The 21428-nt window shown below is 34.8% G+C and overlaps 1 protein-coding gene across 2 annotated transcripts in view; it reads right to left on the bottom strand.

Annotated features, from left to right (window-relative positions):
• Positions 1-244: 244 nt before the first annotated feature.
• Positions 245-21428, bottom strand: part of LOC148940667 (limbic system-associated membrane protein-like) — a 199557-nt gene continuing 178373 nt past the window's right edge. Inside the window, exons 9-11 of one of the 2 annotated variants that reach the window (XM_089104909.1) lie at positions 8084-8233; positions 6366-6449; positions 245-455 (exon numbers count right to left, since the gene is read on the bottom strand). In XM_089104909.1, coding sequence (XP_088961035.1) covers positions 286-455; positions 6366-6449; positions 8084-8233 — 404 coding nt within the window. In that variant the 3' untranslated portion in view covers positions 245-285. The remainder of the gene's footprint in view (positions 456-6365; positions 6450-8083; positions 8234-21428) is intronic. The other variant, XM_089104910.1, reaches the window with a different exon arrangement.

The raw sequence follows: 21428 nt of genomic DNA, 5'->3' as shown, positions 1-21428 counted from the left end.
CTTCTAGACACCTAGGTCGATCCAGAAAAATACTGAAATATAAGGTATCAACTGCCTTTCATATGTCTATGAAAATTAACTTTGGTACATATCCGTTATCCAATGCTGCAATCAGATACTGCAAGGTATGAGTTGAGGAATGGTTCTTACGGAACGCAAAATAAGGTTTCACGTAGTAAGCCATCAAACGAAAGCCCCTACTTAGTTTTCATTGAACAAAGCTATGAACTCACAAAAATAAAGACTAACAAAACCTTTTTATTCAGTCACACATTAAAAAATATATCACAAATGGATGATAATAATAATGATAAGACACGTCAGCATACATAAAACACGAATGGATGAACAGGAAGCAGCGTTATTGATTGGTTGAGATCTATTCACAAATACAGTATCTAACACAGCTATATGTTGCTTTGTTAACTTTTGTGACGTCTGAAGGGTGGTAAAATCTGAAAAGAAGAATTTAAGCATATAGTAGGGTTGCCATTGACCCCACAAAATAGTTTAGGAAAATCCTCCAATAATCAATGTAATATATAAAAATCAGTCAAAATAAAAATATAACATTTAACAGATATGTACACATTTTTGAATAATTTGTTAAAGAATTCAACTTTTCTATTATAAACTTCCAAGAGTGTGTTTTTTTACTTAATTGTTTTTTTAATTTTTATATTTATTTTTGTTACATTTTATGAGTCAGTCAAACATTTCGGGGGGAAGGTGGCCAAACCTGGTAACTCCCTCCTGGATATGGTCTTCAGTGAAAATAAAGAAGAAGACTTGGAAAACTGTATATTCGTGATGTTCTGAGATTTCCCTAGGAAGTTACTGGATTGCAAAATTTCAAGAAAATCAATTGTAAATAATTGTAATTGTAAATTGAAATAGATCAATTGACAAAATCTTAAAAAAAAAAAGAAATACTAGAATTACAGAGAAATCACTGGAGAGCCAACCATAATCACAATTATGATTTGCGATTTCCTTATTTAGAAAAAAACGTGTAAACCAAAGATTCTACTTGACCTAAAGGGACTTGAAATTCTAATTTTTGGCTATGAGCTCAATGACCTGGCAAGTCGGACAAATTATATATAGTGAGAATATTTGTGTTAAAATAATGAAAACTGAAAGCTAACACAACTCTGCGCAATAGTACGTTTGTTTTCATTTCAATTTTGAGTTAAGAATCCGAAGAACAAAATTAAATCCAATACTAGAAGTTTAATGTGAAGCATTATGTATACTATCTATCCTTTATTTTGCATAAAACCAAAGGCTTGCGAAGGATCTTGGTAAGTTGGCAGATAACTGAAAGTATATTTTTATTAAGATTTTTTTTCGAATACTCTAAAGCGGACACACAAATTTGACCTATAGTCTGGCTTTGAGGTACAAATACCAATATCGTTTGTACAATGATTAGATAAGATAAAATATCTATTTTCAAAAACACTATCACAAGCCCTTACGGGCCGAATTCAAATTTTGGAGTCAAAATGTTCATTCATCCGTCTTAGTCACTAAATTTGGTGTGGTATTACCCTTTCCTCCAATGTAAAGTTCCAGTGTGCCAAAGATTGCCTTTGACACCAAAATCCTTCCTGGATTCATGCCAATACTTATTAGTCTCTTTTATGGCCGTATCCAAGATTTTTTTTTGGTGGGGGAGGGGGTATAAAAGGACCTTTTTCGGGGGGGGGGGGGGTTAAAATACTTAACAGAACGCATCAAAAATCTGTCTATATTCATTTTTGTTACGTTTTTTACGAGTCGGATTTTTTTTTGGGGGGGGGGGTCAAACCCCCTAACCCCGCTGGATACGGCCTTGGTCCCTTTGATTTGTCGCAAACTAAAGATACATTCATCCCGGTGTAAATACTTGGTTTTCACGCTGGATTTGGGAATTTCTTAAAATCAGACTGACACTCAACCACAATGGATTGATATTCCTTGTTTTTGCTTTCCATAATGTGCCATAAGCTTAACTTTTCTGGCTTGACATCTGATTTCTGACTTCGTTCTAATGTTTTGTTTTTATCAAGACAAGTGTTATTCCCCATCACCAAGCCAATGTTTTGATCACCCTCATTTAGTAGGTTTCTTCAGTTTCGTAATGCATACATGTATTATATATTCATGCATAAATATGAAGAGAATTGTAGGCTAGATTAGCACTTTCAACAGTCCAACATAAAATTGAATTGAAAAACAGTTTAAAGGAACTCTAAATGAAAGTTACGAGGTTTGAGGGTTTTAAATATGATGCTTTAAATTGATACAATTCAGAAGAAATTTGTTTTTAAGCGACGGCTGTGTGCTAGCACATTGGAGGTTTTATTCAGCCTAACCCTTCATTTTTTTTTCTTTGGTCAAAAACCTCCCTTCTATTATTGGGTTGAAGTTTTTTTTGAAGGAGCGATTTTATAGCTTATAGCTTAAACATCACAACTCGACATTAAAATTATTAATGTAATTAAATTTACTCAAGATTGAAATTGTTTTATTATCTTTTTTTAGGAATGCTGGAGTTCTGCTATTCCTTCTGCTGATACAATAAATTCTTTATATGCCTCTGTATGCGACTATTTCTCCTTCTCTGTGTGTTTACAGCTTGTACTTTCGTCTTCTCTCCAGAAATCCCTAAATAACATAGAGTATTTTATAGTCTCATTCTAATTAATATCGGATAACCAGCTGCTACCCTCTTCTGGCTCTAAAATTACAGCTATTCTTCGCATAAAACACAAGTTAAAAAAAATTTCCTTTTCCAGTCGGACGCCGGGTTTCAGACTCCCTTCTAGTGTTTTGTGTTCACCCTGGCAAAATCTAATCTCCATTAAAAGCACTATGCACTGATACCCTTGATTTATTGGATTATTAGTGAACATAAGGAAAGTCTGCGTGGTTTTAATAAATACAAATATATATATATATAATTATATATATATATATATATATATATATATATATATATATATATATATATATATATATATATATATATATATATATATATATATATATATATATATATATATATATATATATATATATATATATATATATATATATATATATATATATATATATATATATATATATATATATATATATATATATATATATATATATATATATATATATATAATGATCGTAGCTCTAGAAAAAAACTATTTATAGAAAATCAATTTTTTTTATATATTTTTCAGGCGCGGATCCAGGATTTTTTTTTCGGGGGGGGGGTTTACTAATTCTTGACTCAGTTTTCGACTAATTTTACTGATTTTTACCTAGGTTTTATTAATTTTTGACTTATTTTCGACTCGGTTAAAAATTTCGGGGGGGGGGGGGGTTCAAACCGGGTAACCCCCCCCCTGGATACGGCCTTGATATTTTTATATATCAATACAGCACATGGATAAAACCAACTATCAAGCCTCAATGCACTAATCCGCAGAACGTTTGATCATTAATATTTTTAATCACAAAATCGTAGATTTAGATTTTTCCCAAGAAATATTCATACTTTATTTTTCCTTAGGTAAAAGTTACATTTGCGGTGTAGAAAAAAAAATATTATACTAACATGCACACGCAGAAGAACAAAAATTAGATTAAGAGCCAGGGAGACATTTTTCATGTTCTTAAACGATTTTTTCGTAAGTTATAATTTAGGTAAATTTACCCTGTATTGTCCCTTGGCGGCTACATTTAGTTGAAACTTTCAGGTAAAACTCTATTCGGGATGGGGAAGGGGCAATGAGAATTATAATTTCTTTGCCTCTCTTTTTACTGGTAAATTTCCAGGAGACCCCAGATATCTCAAGATTTCGTGATTATCTTGCGAGTTTGCTCTCTCTTCCGACTAAATATCTGCGTGTCTCTCCTTTCTCGAAATCAAATGAAAAAAAAGTTTTTTTTTTGCTTGAAGGTAAGGAGCGACATTAAAACTTAAAAAGAACAGAAATTATTCCGTATATGAAAGGGGCTGCCCCCTCCGCAACGCCTCGCTCTTTGCGCTAAAGTTTTTTATTGTTTTAAAAAATAAAGTTGTGAGACAAAGTCAAAATTTAGCGTAAAGAGCGAGGCGTTGAGGAGGGGACAGCCGCTTTCATATACGGAATAATTTCTGTTCGTTTTTAGTTTTAATGTTGCTCCTTACTGTCAGTTGAAACAAATTTGTTTTTTATTCAATTTCTGATCGTGTTTTAAATAATGCTGGGAAATCTGGTGCCCCCTTCATAGAAATGCACCTTCCCCAAGGAAACAACCTCCATGGAAAGATTCTCCTCCATAGCCCCTACTCCGACCCCCCCCCCCACCAGAAAAAAATTCCTTCTGAAAAAGCCTGCATTCTTCCCAATAACCAAAACTATATGTAAACAATGGGCAAAGTTTATAACTTACAGCCCTTCCCCCGTGAACTGTGGGGGATTAAATCATCCTCAAAGACATATTAATTAGATTTTCGAAAATGCTGAACAAAATGGCTATCTCAAAATTTTGATTGGGTGACTTCGGAAAAAAATGAGCGTGGGAGGGGGCCAAGTTGCCCTCCAATTTTTTAGTCACTTGAAAAGGGCACTAGAACTTTTAATTTCCATTCGAATGAGCCCTCTCATGATATTCTAGGAATACTGGATCGATAAGATCACCCCTAAAAAAAAACAAAAAAAATAAAAAACAACAACAAATAAACACGCACCCGTTATCTTTTTTCTGGCCAAAAATACAAAATTCCACATTTTTGCAGATAAGAGCTTGAAACCTCTAGTTGGGTTGTCTAATATGCTGAATCTGATGGTGTCTTTTTCATAAAAGCTCCATGACTTAGGGCGTGTTTCTCCTTTTTTTCCAAAATAAGGCAAATTTTTTCAGGCTCTTAACTTTTGATGGGTAAGACTAAACTTGATGAAACTTATATATTTAAAATCAGCATAAAATCTGATTACTTTGCTGTATCTATTGGTATCAAAATTCCGTTTTTTAGAGTTTCGGTTACTATTGAGCCGGGTCGCTCCTTACTTACAGTTTGTTACCACGAACTGTTTGATACAGATTTTATCTCTGTTGTGTTTATCCTAACTTCAAGTTGTTAATTTTTTATAATAAAATTATATACGTTCAAATTGATCTTTCTTATATATAAATAATGAGCTGCATTGGGCTAAATTATAAAAGAAGGATTATAAAGAGTAGTAATTGTCCATCATATCATTTTTGAAATACTGATTTACTACCCCACTTACTTCCACCTATTTTTATTACTAGCAGCAAAGGCAGTTGAAATTTAGTTTGAAGGAGGGGGGTGACAATTTTTTCATCTGATCCTTACAAAAGTGTATACGCTGCATTTTTTGCTTTTTATACTTGTCGTCCAACAGATTCAGCTGTCAGTTATTTAATTAGCATTCAGATAATTCCACACTTAATTAGCTCTTTAGAAGGTTTAAAATAAAATCAAAGTGAGTACGAAAATTTTTTAAGCAAATCCAAATCAAAATTACAAGGTTTGACAGAAGAGGACTTTCCATATTGTGCTTCGAATTGACCCAGTTCAAAAGTGAGTTATTCTACAGTGTTGGCTGGCTGCTAGTATGTTGAATATTTGGTCTTTTATGATTCTCTTTTTTTTTTTTTTTTTTTTTTTTTTTTTTATACTGAAAATGCTCCTTTTAATAAGATTTAAGCTTCTTTTAAATGAATGCTCCTATAATATGAACATGATATCTGAAAACTATATTTAAAATGAAAAATTCTTTACAAAATTAAAAATTAATCAACATAAGCTCGTTTTCGAAACGTTGTCGAAACTAACCAAAAAATTTGGCGAAATTCGGCAATCACCAGAAATAACAAATATCGACGTGTTTCATGTGAAATCATGTGGAATCGTGGTCCATCAATAAGACTAAGTTTGTGCCGACAGCTAAACCAGCATCTCAGTTTGCTTATAGCTTATGCTTTCCCACCTTTCCAGGAATTCTGGAATATTTTAGATGGTTATCTCTTATCGTAATTTTACATAAGCTTCAGATGCGATGGTTTTTTGTTAATTAAAAGTTTGATTAACCCCTTCAGGTTCACCAGTACCAATATTTTAAAGAATATGAATTCAAAAATAAACTAGATTAGGGAGTAGAGGTACGACTAGCCAAACGATTTTGGGACGAGGGCAAGCATCGCTCCCACTCATATGCGATAATCGACTGCGGGTATTAAAATTTGTCAGAAAACGTTTTTTTCCAGAAAAAAAACATGTAAATCACAAAATAATGAAAGTATCACATTCACAACAAAATGAAAATTGATTCATGGAGTAGTTTCTACGTTAATAATAGCAGGACTGTTACCTAATGGTGTGTTACTAATCAAGGTGCCCCTTGTTGAGAAAGTTTGGCGGTCACCTCTAGATTCCAAATTCACAGCGCTTATTTCTGAAAAATAAAGCATACCTTATTGACTTGCGCTAGAAAAAGTTGACTTTTGAGAGAAGATGACAACTAATTTAAAGGACATGATGTCTGTGCTGTGAAGAACAATGAACTGAAAGTAAATAGAAGAGGGGAAAAAGAAATAAATCTTTGCAGCCCCCAGCTCAGGTTTTATCGATATGATTCTTTCTATAAACTGTGAAAAAGTCAGTAACCGCCGCCAAGTTATTAGAGAGTTACTCGCTTAGCCAACTATTGAAGGAACGATTTTACACGACGAAATTTTAGAAGATCTGAAATTTTTTATTTCAAGATTTTTTTAAACAAGTTAGCCTTTTGTGCAGGAGTAAGATTTATTGAGATTTAAAACATGTACAGTACCTTTTAAAGTTTATGTAGCTTAAAGTTTATGTTGTTGGAATTGAAGTAGATTCGATTTTTTCCGACTTTTGGCTAATTTAGAAAATGGGACGATGAATTTGACTAGCTTCCTAGGATAATAATTCTTTATATTTCTTTTGTCAGGGTCAGAATAACATTAAAGATATTATTTCCCTAAAGCTTTTGTGGGATATTGACCTCTTAAAATGTGACGTATCCGTTAAAGCATGGAAATAAGTTTTAGGTGAGGCTTCATGTCCCCCACAGTACTTCATTAGAGTAGGAAACCAGTTAGTTTTTTTTTTACTCCTATATTGTTGATTTACCTCGAGTCCAAGGTATTTTAGTATTCTCCAGAGGCTAGTTTGCTTCATAATATTAGGCTTGATTACCAAATTTATATTTTTGATAAGCAAATATAATATGGAAAGGGTCTGAAGCCAGGTACTTTGGATTACCAGTGACGCCAAAGGTGTAAACGTAGAGATTAACCAAATGTTGCAACAAGTTTTGCAGCGTTTTACTTAAACAATCAGTATTTACGTTTTCTCAATTTTTAGTCAAATTTACTTAAGTGGTTCTTTAGTTTTCCGTACTTGAGTTTTTATTTAAGTGATACTTTACATACTTTTTGAAGTACTGTGCTGTACTGCAACGCACTTGAAGGGCCTTACAACACTTTTTACTCTCCTTCATAGTCTGCCGAGGTCACTAACAGTAGCAGAAAGAAATTAATAGTCTAATCTAAATTGATAAATATTATTTGTTTTAGATAGACACGTCAAGGAATTTGCTTCGTACTTCTTATTAGGGAGAGCAGAAAGCCCGAACTAGTTTTATCTTTGACTGTAAAATTGTGAATCACATATGCTGATGCCAAAAGATATGCTATTGTTTACAACGACAGGCTGATTTTTCCAATTGTATAATTTTCCCCATCTTAAATGTGAACAGAATGTTGGAACTGCTTTTTAAACTTGAACAAGTGGTTTCGTCAGGATTGCACTTGACAGGGTTTCAACTTATTTCGGGGTTCGTGTCTAATTTTGGAGGATACGTATACCATTATTCATTTTTGTCTTAAATAGTTCACTGCTTTTTTAGTAACATCTTTACAAAATAAACAAAACACTCTTACCAAATGAATTTTAAGTTACTGAACTTGAAGTAGAAGAATATCTTTGCTGCTATAATTGGATTTTTTTCTAATAGTATGTCAATTATAATTTTTCATTGTTTTATAAGATAAAACTCACCTTGTAAAAGGATGGATCCCTCAGCATCTCCTAAACTGTTTCTGATAAAACATTTGTATTTTCGAAAATCTTCTACCTTAACAGGATGTATTCTGAGCACCATTGTTATCCTGTATTCTGACTCAGTAAGAATTATATCAAATCTATTATCTAGAATAAAATTAAAGTAAACTAGCATAAATTAAAAAGTATATTAAAATAGTCGACAATCCCTCGGTAAAACAAATGCTGCCACCCTGTGTAATTTATCGCTAGTTCTGGGGACTTTTTGTTTCACCAGGGATGGTTTTTCCCTTAGTGATGATTTTTTTTTCCGACAGTTTTTGCTCTCTAGATAAGGTTTTTGTTTGAAAATTTTAGTCTTTGATATATTTTTTTGGCTCAAAAGTTGAATCTTTTTGGGGCTTGGATTTCCTTGCAATTTCTAGAGCCCCATTAAAAAGACAAAAATAAATGTCCAAACAGAACTTTTTGAGAAGGAGTAAACTAGATAAATGGTTTGAAACAAGAGCAATCGAGACGTTTCTTGCAATAAACTAGCAATTAGCAATTTGGAAATTTTTTCTCAAATCTAGTGATTTTTGGACTTACTCATCTATTGATTTTTTTTTTGGGGGGGGGGAGATAAGTTATATCTAGGCAAGTGTTTTGCACGGATCAAGAACCAACTCTTATATTTTTAGGACGGTTAAAACAGATAGTCATATTAGACTATGAATAAACAAGACTTCAGGCTTGATTGCTCGTCAAGCAGGAATCATACGAAATAATACAGATATGCATTGGATTTAAGAAAAACATGTTACTTATCGGACAAGAAGATGGGATATAATAGAAACAGATTTCATATAAAAAGCTCACTGCTAAAATAATAGAGTTTACTATCTAAGTTACTGAAACATTAGAGTTTACTTCGAATTTTCTTAGTTTATTATTACTGTCTTAGAGTTGACTTCCATTATATTTTGTTCTTATATGAGTAGGGCATTAGGCCTACTGCCCAACAAGAATGCTCATTTTGAAGGAGCTCAAAACACACTGGCAGCACCACTCGAAAATATCCAGAATAGGGTTTCAAAGATGAGTTGTAGCTCCAGTCGGTTAATTTAAGAACTTTTCAGTGAGAGGTCCGATTTTGAGTCAATAGTTATTTCTATAAGTATGTGACATATGCTAACCTCCCTTCGGCAAGTTATTACGTTCGCCAATTCAGTATGGCAAAATGCAGAAACGCGGTACAGTCGGATAAATAAAAAAAAGACACCCCCCGTCCTCAGTGAGTAATTGAACAATAGCTTTGTACAACACTCCATCTCGATGTGGAATGGTCTCATGAGGGATTTTTTTCCATGAAAAATTTCTTCAAAAGGATATTCCTTTAAAATCCCTGATAATTATCTTAAGAGGAAACGGACATAACTCTAGGAAGAGTTGAAATGTGGTGCATAAGGCTTTAAATTGTTAACAGCCTCGACAAATTTTGTCGTAAGAAAAACATTCTTAGCGTAGCACCACATTTTTATGCCAACATCCAGCTTATCTGTGCATGTAGTTTTAGCGAGACCATCATACCCTTGCATAAGTTTTAAAAATATTTTGTTCCGTGATCTTCAGTTTTTATAATATGAGTCCATGAAATTGAACCTGCTGCCCTGGACATTAAGCGTTTAATATCACACATATTAAGACTAATACCACGGATTGTGGAAAGCATGTAAAATAGCCTAGGTGCAATGTCCCAATGTTGAGTATGCCATGAATGCTCTGCTTTTCATGTGATTCCAAAGCAGAGTTGGAATAAAAGAGCCAAAGTTACCAAAGCAATGCCTCTCACAATAGTAAATATTCCAAGAGCTTAACAGCAGGGGTGGCTAAAGGCAGTCGGGATAGGGAGGGTATCCCCAATATAAACGACTTCTAGATCTTGTATAACGATTATAAAACATTTCACCTAAAAGTTAATAAACAATAATCCCTCACTTAAATAATTTCTAGGTCATGTTTTACAATTATAAAACATTTTATCTGAGAGTTCATTGACAATAACTAAAAAGTCAAAAATGAAAAATAGTCACCAGTAAATTCTTAATCAACTTGAGTTCGTTGGTTTTCTTTCAGTAGCAGCAGCAGCTGCAACGCGTGTAGTTGCAGTGAAATTGCAAAAACATTTAGCTTGTTTCAATTAATACCCTTCACCTAGAACTTTTCGAAAGCAATTAGCGTCTCGACAAGACTGAAAAAAACCAGAAAAATTCTCAGGCTCTACTTGAAGAGCCCTTTGATCTCTTTCGTGGTTTGCGCACAAATAAACTACAAAAGAGAGTTTCTGCAACTGAGATTCTTTTTTCAAGGAGGCTATAGTTAGGAGCAAAATAGCTGAAAATCGGCAAGGCAAGCTCCGGACTTATTCTCCGCCATTGTATTCAAATTGTTAAGCATGATTCTAAAATATTGTTTTATACAACTGGTACAATGAGATATTGGCTTGACTTTTAGTTAGTCTGTCAAGATGACCTGGTTCAAGTCTTTGACGATGTCTTATGAAATCAGCCTCTGGATCGACTTCCATTCTTTTGGTAAATTGCCTTGCACATGAAGCTAAGAGACGAAAGGAAATAATAAATGAAAAATAAAACCAAAAAAGGGTGAGAAAACGAGGATTTTGTCAGCCAGTGGCAAAAAAATGAAGACGAAAAACAAGCAAATATTTCGACAAGGACCTCCGCCAAGTCGTCCTCAGTGCATAACAAAAAAGAAGAAAAGAAAAAACACAACAGAAATCAATCCTTTTGGAGTTTACTGTACACGATACGAACAGACACTGAATGAAAGACCAAGCCGAAACGAATGAAAGAAAATATTTACCAAAGAGATTGAGCAAGAATGTTTTGCGTCGCGATACTTTTTGCTTGTCTGTAAATTCGGTTTTCATTAGGCATGCAAATAGGTTCTCTTAAATTTGACTTAGTGCAAATATCAATTGAGTCTTTTAGTATTAAATTGTTATAAATTGGGCTTAATGAAATGTCTCCGGTGTCTCTATTTATGGCCAAATTTATGTTAATATATTGTTTATCTCAATTACCTCGTTAAAAGACTGCTGTAGGCCATTTACAGTGGATATTAAGGTTGCCTCCTCAAAAAGAACAAGATGTTTCAGGTTTTCGAAAATATGCTGAGCCAAGGCAGGATCAAAGTTGTCATTTTTATTTTTCAATCCCAGGGACTTATCTATTGAAGTTTTGTGTTCATGCAAACGTTCACCAAGTTGTTGATGGGTCCTACCAAAGGAAAATTTCCCGCATGAACACGGGACTCTGTAGACACCACTACCGAGTACATGGTCAGTTTTATCTTTTCCTGAGTTGAAAAAATGTTCAACTTTTTGTTCACTTTTGAAAGTAACAGAGAGATTGTGTTTATTTAAAATTTTTCCAAGTTTATCACTAAGTTTTGAAATGTATGGTAGAGCTGGGAAAGTTTTTTCTCAATTGCCGGAACCACTGAATCAAGGAGGACGGGCTCCCTGTTTTCTTGATTTATCTTTTTAATCGTCTATCTATGATATTTTCAATAAGGTTTATTGGGTAGCAATTGCAGAAAAGAATATCTTTGATAAAATTTAATTCAGAATTTACGTAATTAAGTGAACAAAATTTTAAAACTCTGTCGACTAAAGAGATTATTACCCCTCTTTTACCAGAAGGAGGGTGATTTGACGAGAATTGCAGATACCGATCATTATGGGTCGGCTTCTGTATATGGAAAGTTCAAGGCTAGGGTATTTTTTATAATCAAAACATCCAAGAAAGGCAGCTTTCTTGAATCTTCTAGTTCCATTGTGAATTGGGGATTCGAATCAAAAGAGTTTGAATTTACCAAAAAATCCTCAAGAGAGTCCTCTTCGTGTTCCCGAACAGAAAAGATATCATAGATATCCTTTATATATAGATCGTATCAAGGATATCGTTTCGGCCTGGTCTTTCATTCAGGCTCTGTTTGTATCGTGTGCTGTAAACTCCGAAAGGTTCGATTTCAGTTGTGTTTTTACTTTTCTTCTTTTTTGTTAAGCACTGAGGACGACTTGGCGGAGGTCCTTGACGAAATATTTGCTTGTTTTTCGTTTTCATGTTTTTGCCACTGGCTGACAAATTCCTCGTTTTCTCACCTCTCTTAGCTTCATATGTCATGTATAGCCAGTGTGGTCTTAGAAAGTATTTTTAAATTGCATGGCATTTTCTCCCCAAACATTTTTTCAAAAGTAACTTCGTAGCTTCAAGCACCTAAATTAAGTCAGTGACGTCAATCCTCTCTTCTTCGTGCTTTTCTGCTGCAATCTTGGCCATGTAGATAATAATTTAAATGAGCAAGAGACAAGCGAATAAATCAATATCGAAAACCCTCTTCAGAATGCCACCGGCCTTTGCTTTTGTCTTCGTGTCGGTGTTCATCGTATGTTTTATTTCGTCAAGGTCTGAGACTATTACTTCAAACGAAGCAACCACTGATTTTATGGTTTCAGCCCTTACCGTCTATCCAGTCCATGATCAGTTCTGGAGATTGAGATTACTTTCAATGGAAGAGACGTTTTCTTTAAGTATGGCAAAATGTTTTGTAGATGAAAAGAACACATATTTTTTCTAGGATATTCAATAGCTCTGCTATAAAGATATAGAGTATGTGGGCCTAGCAGGGAATATGAGGTACACAACAATTAAGAAGTTCCAATAATTCCTGCGTGGCTTCATGAAAAAGACCGGTCAGTACACTTGCATAGTCATAAGAGTGAAAAGCTAGTTTATCCAAATGAGTTCCTCCAGTTGAACGTGTTACAATTACAATTTTGGTTATACCCTGCCTTGTTTTCTATTAGCATCCCTAACGTACAATGAAATCTCTCTAGGTGTCCCTTCTCTGCTGACAGGGTAGATTACAAGTGCAAGGTTAGGAGACTGAAGGATCGGGTGTCGTATCAGCCATTACACAACAAAATTTTGAATACAAGACTTTGTCAAGGACCTTCTCCATAACTTCTTCTGAAAGCAAATGAATGGAAGCGTTCTGAGAGGTTTTGTGTGAATAATAAAATTTGTATGGTCTATACTGAGAATTATTCAGTGATGTTCAAGCGCAGGCACATGGTTCGCTAGAATTTAAACAAATTTGTTATTCTGTTTTTCAGCAATTCAAAAGGTAATGTTTAATGTTGATAGTGTCCTTGCAACATCCAAATGAATTGTAAAACATGTTGTGTTTGTCTCTTCACTTTTAGATTGCAGCGAAAGCCTAGCTCGAGTTCCTTGTAAGAAAGAACTTGAGATCTGACCACTATTGTTGAGATATTGAGATACTGACCACGAACTTGAAATAGTCCGGCAAATTTGCTTTGTGCGACATGGAAGAAAATGACTGGCTTGTTTTTCTTTCTTTACTTTTCTTTCCAGTTTTCATTTTGTGCTACTGACACACCGTCTGCTACCCAAGCGTTTTCGGACAGTTCTCTCTCCAGATTATAAGGGAAAAGCGACCACGAAAGCCGAAAAAGACCGAAACGGTCTTGATACTGTGCTCTAGGAGCCGGTGATCTTCAAACTAGCCGTGGTAAAAGCACGTGGTAAAAAGACTTATTCTCTAGACCAAAGGTTCTCAAATTGTGGTACGCGTACCCCTTGGGGGTATGCAAAATTTCTTAGGGCGTAAACGGCCAGCCAACACAAAAAAAACAGCCCTTTAACTCTAGGACTGGCAATTTTATTTACATTTTAGCTATAGTTTACTAGTACCGGTAACTGAGAAGGGGTACCTAAAACGTTTTGCGGGTAAAAAGGGGGCCATTGTCTAAATACGTTTGAGAACCACTGCTCTAGACAATTAAATCCTGGTAAAAATTTACCCCGGAAACTTACCCTTAGCATCTTCGCGCGTAAAATTGAATCGACAAAGAGAAAGCAAGACATAAGCAAAATCTCGTATAGAAATTCTGGCAAATTTCACCAGTGTAAAATTTCCCCCCAAAAATTCACCCCCTGAAAAATTCTCTCCTCACGACAGATTCTCCCCGTGGCAAATCCCACCTGTAGAAAATTTGCCCTTATCACCCGAAAATGTATGTATTCTTCCCAATAGCAAATACTACAGATAAACAATGGGCAAATTTTGTAACTTAAAGACCTTCACCCAAGGGCTTTGGAGGGTTATGATATCTTCGAAGGTATATTTATTCGGCCCCTCAGCTACGTTAAACAAAATGGCAATCCCCAAATTTTCACCAGACGATCTTGAGAAAAAAGGGCCACGGGAGGGGGCCTAGTTGCCCTACAATTTTTTGGTCACTTAAAAAGGCCACTAGAAATTTTAATTTAAGTTCGAATGAGTCTTCTCTTGATATTCTAGGATCACTGGGTCGATACGATCACCTCTGGGAAAAAAAATAAATAAAAAAAGAATAAACACACATTCGTGATCTTTCTTAGGGCAAAAATACAAAATTCCACATTTTTCAAGGTAGGAGCTTGAAACCTCCTCAGTGTGGGTTTCTGATACACTAAATCTGATGGTGTGATTTTCAATAAGATTCTGTGGTTTTCAGGGGGTGTTTCCTCCTTTTTTTGAAAATCAGGCAAATTTTCTCAGGCTCTTAACCTTTGATGGGTAAGATTAAGCTTAAAGAAACTTATATATTTGGGATCTGCATAAAAATCAGATTCTTTGATATATCTATTGACATCAAATTTCCGTTTTCTAGAGTATCGGTTACTATTGAGCCGGGTCGTTCCTTATTTACAGTTCGTTACCACTAACTGTTTGATCAGCTGGAAACAATCTTAATTTTGATTGATCAGAACCTAGCGAAGTCATGTATTTCCTTTGAATTTAAATAGAGATTAGGAATACTGCTACTAACAACTCGCTGCAGCACCAAGCTGTTTGATGTTAACCCAGCTAGGCACGTTCCTCCTCCATCCCAATCAATTCAAAACCTTCCTCTTTACCCCCTTCCAAGAAGTTTCCAATCCCTCAAATCTTTTCTTATTCCTTGATGCTTCTGAACTATACTTTTAAAGTCAACCACTCTAATTTCGGCACAGCTTCCGAGTTCAGTTGCCGCAAACGTTGGTCGCTAGTCGTAGTGCCCAAATAGATCGCTATTTCAAACGCATCACGGTTACAGCAATAGCTGCAGTCTAGTAATGACCAAAGCAAGGCTCATGGTTGCCCAGAAAATTTTCATTTAGATTCAACAAAACAATAATATGCAATTAAGATAAGAAATTTATAAGAATTTCAAAAAATAGCCTGCATTCCTTCAAAAATGACATCAAATCGAAATAGAAAGTCCACCATTGTCCAATCAAAACTACACCGTGTCAAAGTAAAAAAAAATCACAGTTTTCAAAAACTTTGTGCTTGGTACTTACTGTCCCTCACCTTGAACAAGACAATTACAGTTTTAAATGGGTAGCGCTGCTGTCGCCTCTGAGTAATCATATAGAATAAATAATCTTGGGATATTAGGAGAAGCCTCATTTTAACAAAAATCGTAATTTTTATTAATAAAACTCACAAGTAATGAATGAGATCACATCAAAGCAAAAGGTAATTGTCTGCTATTCTGTGCCAAAAACATTAGCTTTTGCCCAAAGAGAGCCAAACTGCCAAGGAATGTAAATTTAAGGTAGTAAATCCATTTTTCGTGGTCCATGGCCCTTATTAGAAGTAAACAGTTCCCCTTGTCGGAAATTGAGAAAACTAAAAAATTAGCATAAGTAAAGTGATTGTCGTGTTTCCGCTTTTTCTTTTTTTCCCCAAGAGTCTATTGTACTGAACCAAAACTCGTATGATCCGAAAGACAACAAGCTCTCATGATTTGAAAAAATAGAGTTTTTTTTTTATATTCTTAAGTTTAATGAGTTCAGTATATTTTAGTATTAACAAACTCATATAAGCCACTTTTAAGCGTGGAGGGGGAGAAATGTAGTCAAGAAAAAATATTTGTCTGATTCGCCATTCAATTCTCTATCTAGATATAATAACCATTTTCGTTACAAATATTTGCAGTGAAGTCTGAATTAATTATTCTCTGATAAATGAATAAAAGCACAACCTATTAAAAACAAATTCCTTCGTAAGTGCTTTATGTACAAATATCGCTTTCGAAGAAACCTTTTTTGGTTACCTGGCTCTTCTATTTTCTTTAAATTATAAAAGAAAGAACGTTTGAAAAGTCATTGTGCATTCAAGGACAGATATTTAGATGTTCAGGGACCGAAATACTTATTTTATCTTTCGCTGTTCTTATAAACTATGCTCTTTTAGTCACTTTGACAAATTTCTCCTAAGCCTCCCCATGTATCTGTATATGAAAATGATTTATGTCAATAGCGAGGGCATTTAAGGTTCGACCGGCCCAATAGGGGCTTCTAGTGGTCCAATAGGGGTGTACAAGTGGAGCCCCTAGTCCCTCGCACCTGGGCAATGCGGTCACCTGTTTCTACCGGTCGGCTGGAGAGATTCCCACAACACACCCTCGCGCTTTAAATTGGTCCATTGGAAAATAACATGGGATTTTAAAGCCATGCCCTGTGACAGCACGAGAGCCCTGGTAGACTTCCCATGACACTCCCAGGTGTTCCAGTATTTCCTCTAGCAACCGCCATTTGTTTCGATTATTAGCCATTTTTTGCAAAATATTTTCTTGTTTTATCCTCCCTCTAAAAATAGAAGCCCCTATTCAGAAGTCTAGACGTCTATTCTGTACTTTCCTTCCCATGTCCCAGGACCTCTAAAAATATAAGCCCCATGCAAAGCCTTCGTGTCCCAGGGCGCTATAAATAGGTGCCAGAAGAGAGATTTTCCATTAGTCCTGTTTTGATTCTAGAACGTGAAGCAACTATCTAAAAAATAATGGATAAATCTCGTTATCAAGAGGTGAGTCTCATTTCTCTATTATTTCCCTCCTCCTCCAAGCCCCATCGCGTCCTCCATCACCTCAATTTGTCTATACTCATTTTTCAGCTCATAATATCCCCTATTTACTATGTAGTAACCCCAAATCCCATCCTCCATCAGTGAAGAATTAATCACCCTATGGAAAGGGTGCAATGTCAACAAAATTGACGCAATAGATATTACGGGGGATGATCTAATTTTAGCCAACTTAGGTCAGTAATTCTAGTCTAGTTTTATTTTTCGCAAGTTGTGTAATAAAACATTTGATTCATAAGTCTAGCTTATTCCTCGCAAATTCGATTTTTTTCTTTTCTTGGGGGAATGGGACTTAATGGATAATTCGAGGTCGGGATTTTATATTTAATTAAATATGTCTCTTGTGGTCGAAGCGAACTTCATGCTCTAGAACTTCCAACTAAGTTTGTCAACAAAATTGACGCAATAAATCTTAGGGGGAATGACCCATTTTTCAATATGATTAGGTCAGTAATCCTAGTCTATTTGTATGTCTCGCAACCTGTGTAATAAAACATTTATTTCTATGCCTAGTTTATTTCTCGCAAATTCCACTGTTTACTGTCTCGGAAAGGGGTTAGGGGGATGAGACGACTGGGTAGTGTATTTCCTACTGGGTAGTGCTTGGTTTAGGTGGGTATTTCCATTGCCATTTTTTACCATACCATTTTTATAACCATTTAAATTAGCACTGTATTCTCAAGTGTGGCCTGAACTTCAAATTATTGGAATTTAAAGCCGTAAAAATTCTTAGATGAATAATACCATCTTTTAAAAGCCTGAGATAGCTTCATATAAGGCTGGAGGTGTTCTTGAAAACCTGGGGTATTTCCTGGGCACGTACCACAGATTTTTCCCTTTTTTCATGGTACGTCATCTTTTCCATTTTCATCATTGAATTTTATACCTTTCTAGAGCACCCTTAGCTTTAATGTTAAGTCGTTAGAGAGAAAACATCAGTCCCAGGCAGTGGGGTTTTATCCGCACCCTAGATGATTTATACCTTAAGAGGATTTCTAGACAAAATTATGCTTTCCGATAATTTGTTTATACTAAATCTTGTTTTCTGCTATTATTATCTTTTCTAGAAGGGAGTAGTATGTCCAATAAATAATGTTTTCTTTTCTCTAGTATATTTATCAACAAATTCTAGCTTATGTACTTTTTGCTTTCCTGGAAAGCGAGGGGGATTGACATTGGGTGGATATTTTCAGGTTGGGATTTTATATTCAATTAAATGATATTAATTTCGAATTTTTGGATTTTATCCGCTCTTTCGATGATTAATAGTTTCAAAGTCTTTCAGGGCAAAATTATGGACGATGTGAGGGTACTACCACAGGGTCACAATCTTACTTCAGATCGAGTTGATTGTATAGTCTATAGAAAACAACTCGGTCTGGCGAAAGCCCTATGGTTGGTAGGAGGGAGAGGAGTCTTATTTTTCTGTCAGTGGTGGGAGGAGGGCAGTTTTCTCCGTCAGTCTCCAGCTCAACAGTGTGTATTTTTTGTAATCATTTTCTAGTCATTTTTACATGTTTATATTTGTTTATATTTATATATTTTAATTTACTTATTTCAAATTTTTTGCGCAAAACGGTATTTTTAATTTTTTTGTGTTTTTCTTGCTGCCGCCCCGCCTCGGGCACCTTCCCGCCACCGTTTTGGTCGCCACACCCTCCAGTGGATTCTGGTCGCGTCCGGTGGGCATATTCAAGTGTTTTTAAATGTGTTTTAGCGTTTTTGTAAATATATTTAAAAAAATTCGCAGCGCATTAAATTATATATTAAATATTTGTAGTGAATATACTTATATTAAAGAAAATGTCTATTCTATTCCTTTGAGTATTTATTTAACAGATTGAGGTTAGGTTTGGTTAGTTATAATTTGGCATTGGAGGAGTATGTATCAATTAAAACACCAGTCAGATTATTTCTTTGTGGACCATAAATGTCTGGCAAAGCAACACTATTAATGAAAAATGTTTGAATTGTGATAAAATGTTTTTTTAGAGAACCCAAAAAATATCTATTATTGCTATAATGTATGGCAAGAGTCCTATGGCAAAATAAAGAGTATTGCATAATTCAAATTCATACGAGGACTTAGTATTAATAATATTGCGCCAAACTCGTGGTTGAGTATTGATGATTTAGCTGAATCTTTGAACAACGGTCTCAGGAGAAACTACGGTTATTCACGGTCCGAACACATCATGAAAAAAATTCCGTTACTGTTGTTCTCTATAATCTTTTTTATCAGAGTAAATGTATGAAAACATTTGCTTTCAATTGTACCTACTATATCATCTATAGGGTTGTTCTCGATTCAAGTTCTCTTATAACTCCCAACAAACAAATCTACCCTGGTGAACCAAAATTTTTACTCTCCGCGTACAATCAAGCTACTAATAAATCTTATGGATATATTCCACTGACCTGAATCAAAAGACGCCCGAAGAGTTACGTCTAGTCACTGGTATTTTGATAATGAAATTACTGTATATTTACCTGTGAATAGCAGAAAAGGATTTTAGACGCCGCCATGCCGCTGAAGAAGCTGCATAAAAACAGACATTTATTTTCTGTTAGCTAATTCAAAACCGCGGCTAAGGAAAGCTGTACTCAAAGATAGTATTGAAAAATAATTCATTATTCTCTTATGAATTATTTTAAATTGAACTTTGTTTAAATTTAACGGAAGGCAATTTTTAACTGTCAGAATGTGTTAGAAAACAGACAAAGCAACATCATTTACCTGTACGTGCCCTACCTTGGAAAAAGAAAGGAAATAGCAAATGGAAACTGTTTGTTCAAGCAGGTGGTAGTTTCTTTTCATTGTTACAGCCAATAATCGCCGGACTTGTATATACTGTTCTCTAGAAATGGCTTAACCCTATAAACTGACGCCAATTGAACTTGCATTTTCATCGAAAGAGCATTTTGACCATAATCTTGATAAATTTATTAACAATGAAACAACTGCCGATGATAAAAAAATAATATTCCTTTAAAATTCCCTTCGACGCGTCAACAAACATAAACCTTACGGTGAAAGACCACTCAAAGTAAATGTCATTGATCAAGGTTCTGAAAGTACTGAAACTTCAAAAAACCAAAACGAGAAGAAGGAAATATATCTTTACTAACAAGTATTGTAGACATATTACCCCCATCCTATTGTGAGCAATGTAAAAGAGTCTTGACTTATCTCGCTGAAAATGAACAAATTGACGATAAAAGGAATGAAGCTATAATCCCTGCCATTTTTTAGATTTGTTTTCAGATTTGATTGCAAACCGTAAAAGACTTTAATTCTTTGATAGTCATTTATATAAATTTTTAAAGTCGTCAAATTTCCCCAAAAGTCTTATTGCGAACAAACATGTTTTAAAACAATTAAGGAAATTTGAAGAAATATCACAAGATATACCAAATGATAGCACACCAAGTTGGCCTTGTAAGGGTATTAAATGAGCGTGTATTTCCAGCTCATTATGCATGCAAAATGGTAGCGGACGCTTCACACCACGATTACGATCAAAATGGATCAAGTTTAGAAACAGTCTTATGAGAATATTGGAGAAGTCGGAAGCTTAAGTTCTCCCACTACACTTTTTACAGTCGCTGGAGTTGAAAAGAAGATAGTAAAAGAGTATTTACAGGAGGAACCCAGCTACACTCTTCATCGAAATTATAGGACCAGAGGTCATGACGATCGAAAAACTAAATCTTTTTTCCCCAGCATATATTACAAGCAGATCTCTTGACTGTAGAAGAGATTGAAAGACGTAATAATATACCGTACAAGTATATTTTATTTGCAATAAGCGTTTTTAGTCGCTATGCATATGCAGTTCCATTGCAGTCAAAGAGAGGCGATGAAATTGCTAAAAGTATAGAAAGTACTCTTGAACAAGATTCATATAGAAAAATTCAAACAGATAGGGGGAGTGAATTCGTTAATCCACATGTAAAAAGGGTTTTGTGGAAATATAACACAGTACTCTATCATACTCATAGTCTGATAAAGGCAAGACTGGCTGAACGTTTGATAAGAACTATTCGACTTTCAGTTAAAAAATATTGTATATTGAAAAATACTTTTGCTTTTATTTAGGATTTAGCTAAAATCATGATGATTTATAATCAACGTCCTCATCGATCCTTGTGCAATGTTAGTCCTCTTTAAGTTCACCATAGTAACAATACACTTCAAATTTTTCTCAAACTGTATTCTAATGAAAAGGGTGGGAAGAAAATATTCAATGTTGGTGATAAAGTTCGAATCAATCGAACAAGAAATATTTTTGAAAATGGGAATTACTTGTGGTCCACTGAGCTTTTTAAAGTGTCAAAGGTCACAGACACTAAACCTGTA

This window comes from Artemia sp. Qi Xiang Cuo, chromosome 19 (genome assembly GCF_049724085.1).
Source record: "Artemia sp. Qi Xiang Cuo chromosome 19, ASM4972408v1, whole genome shotgun sequence".
NCBI classification, from domain to species: Eukaryota; Metazoa; Arthropoda; class Branchiopoda; order Anostraca; family Artemiidae; genus Artemia; species Artemia sp. Qi Xiang Cuo.
This window is presented reverse-complemented; position numbering and strand designations above follow the sequence as displayed.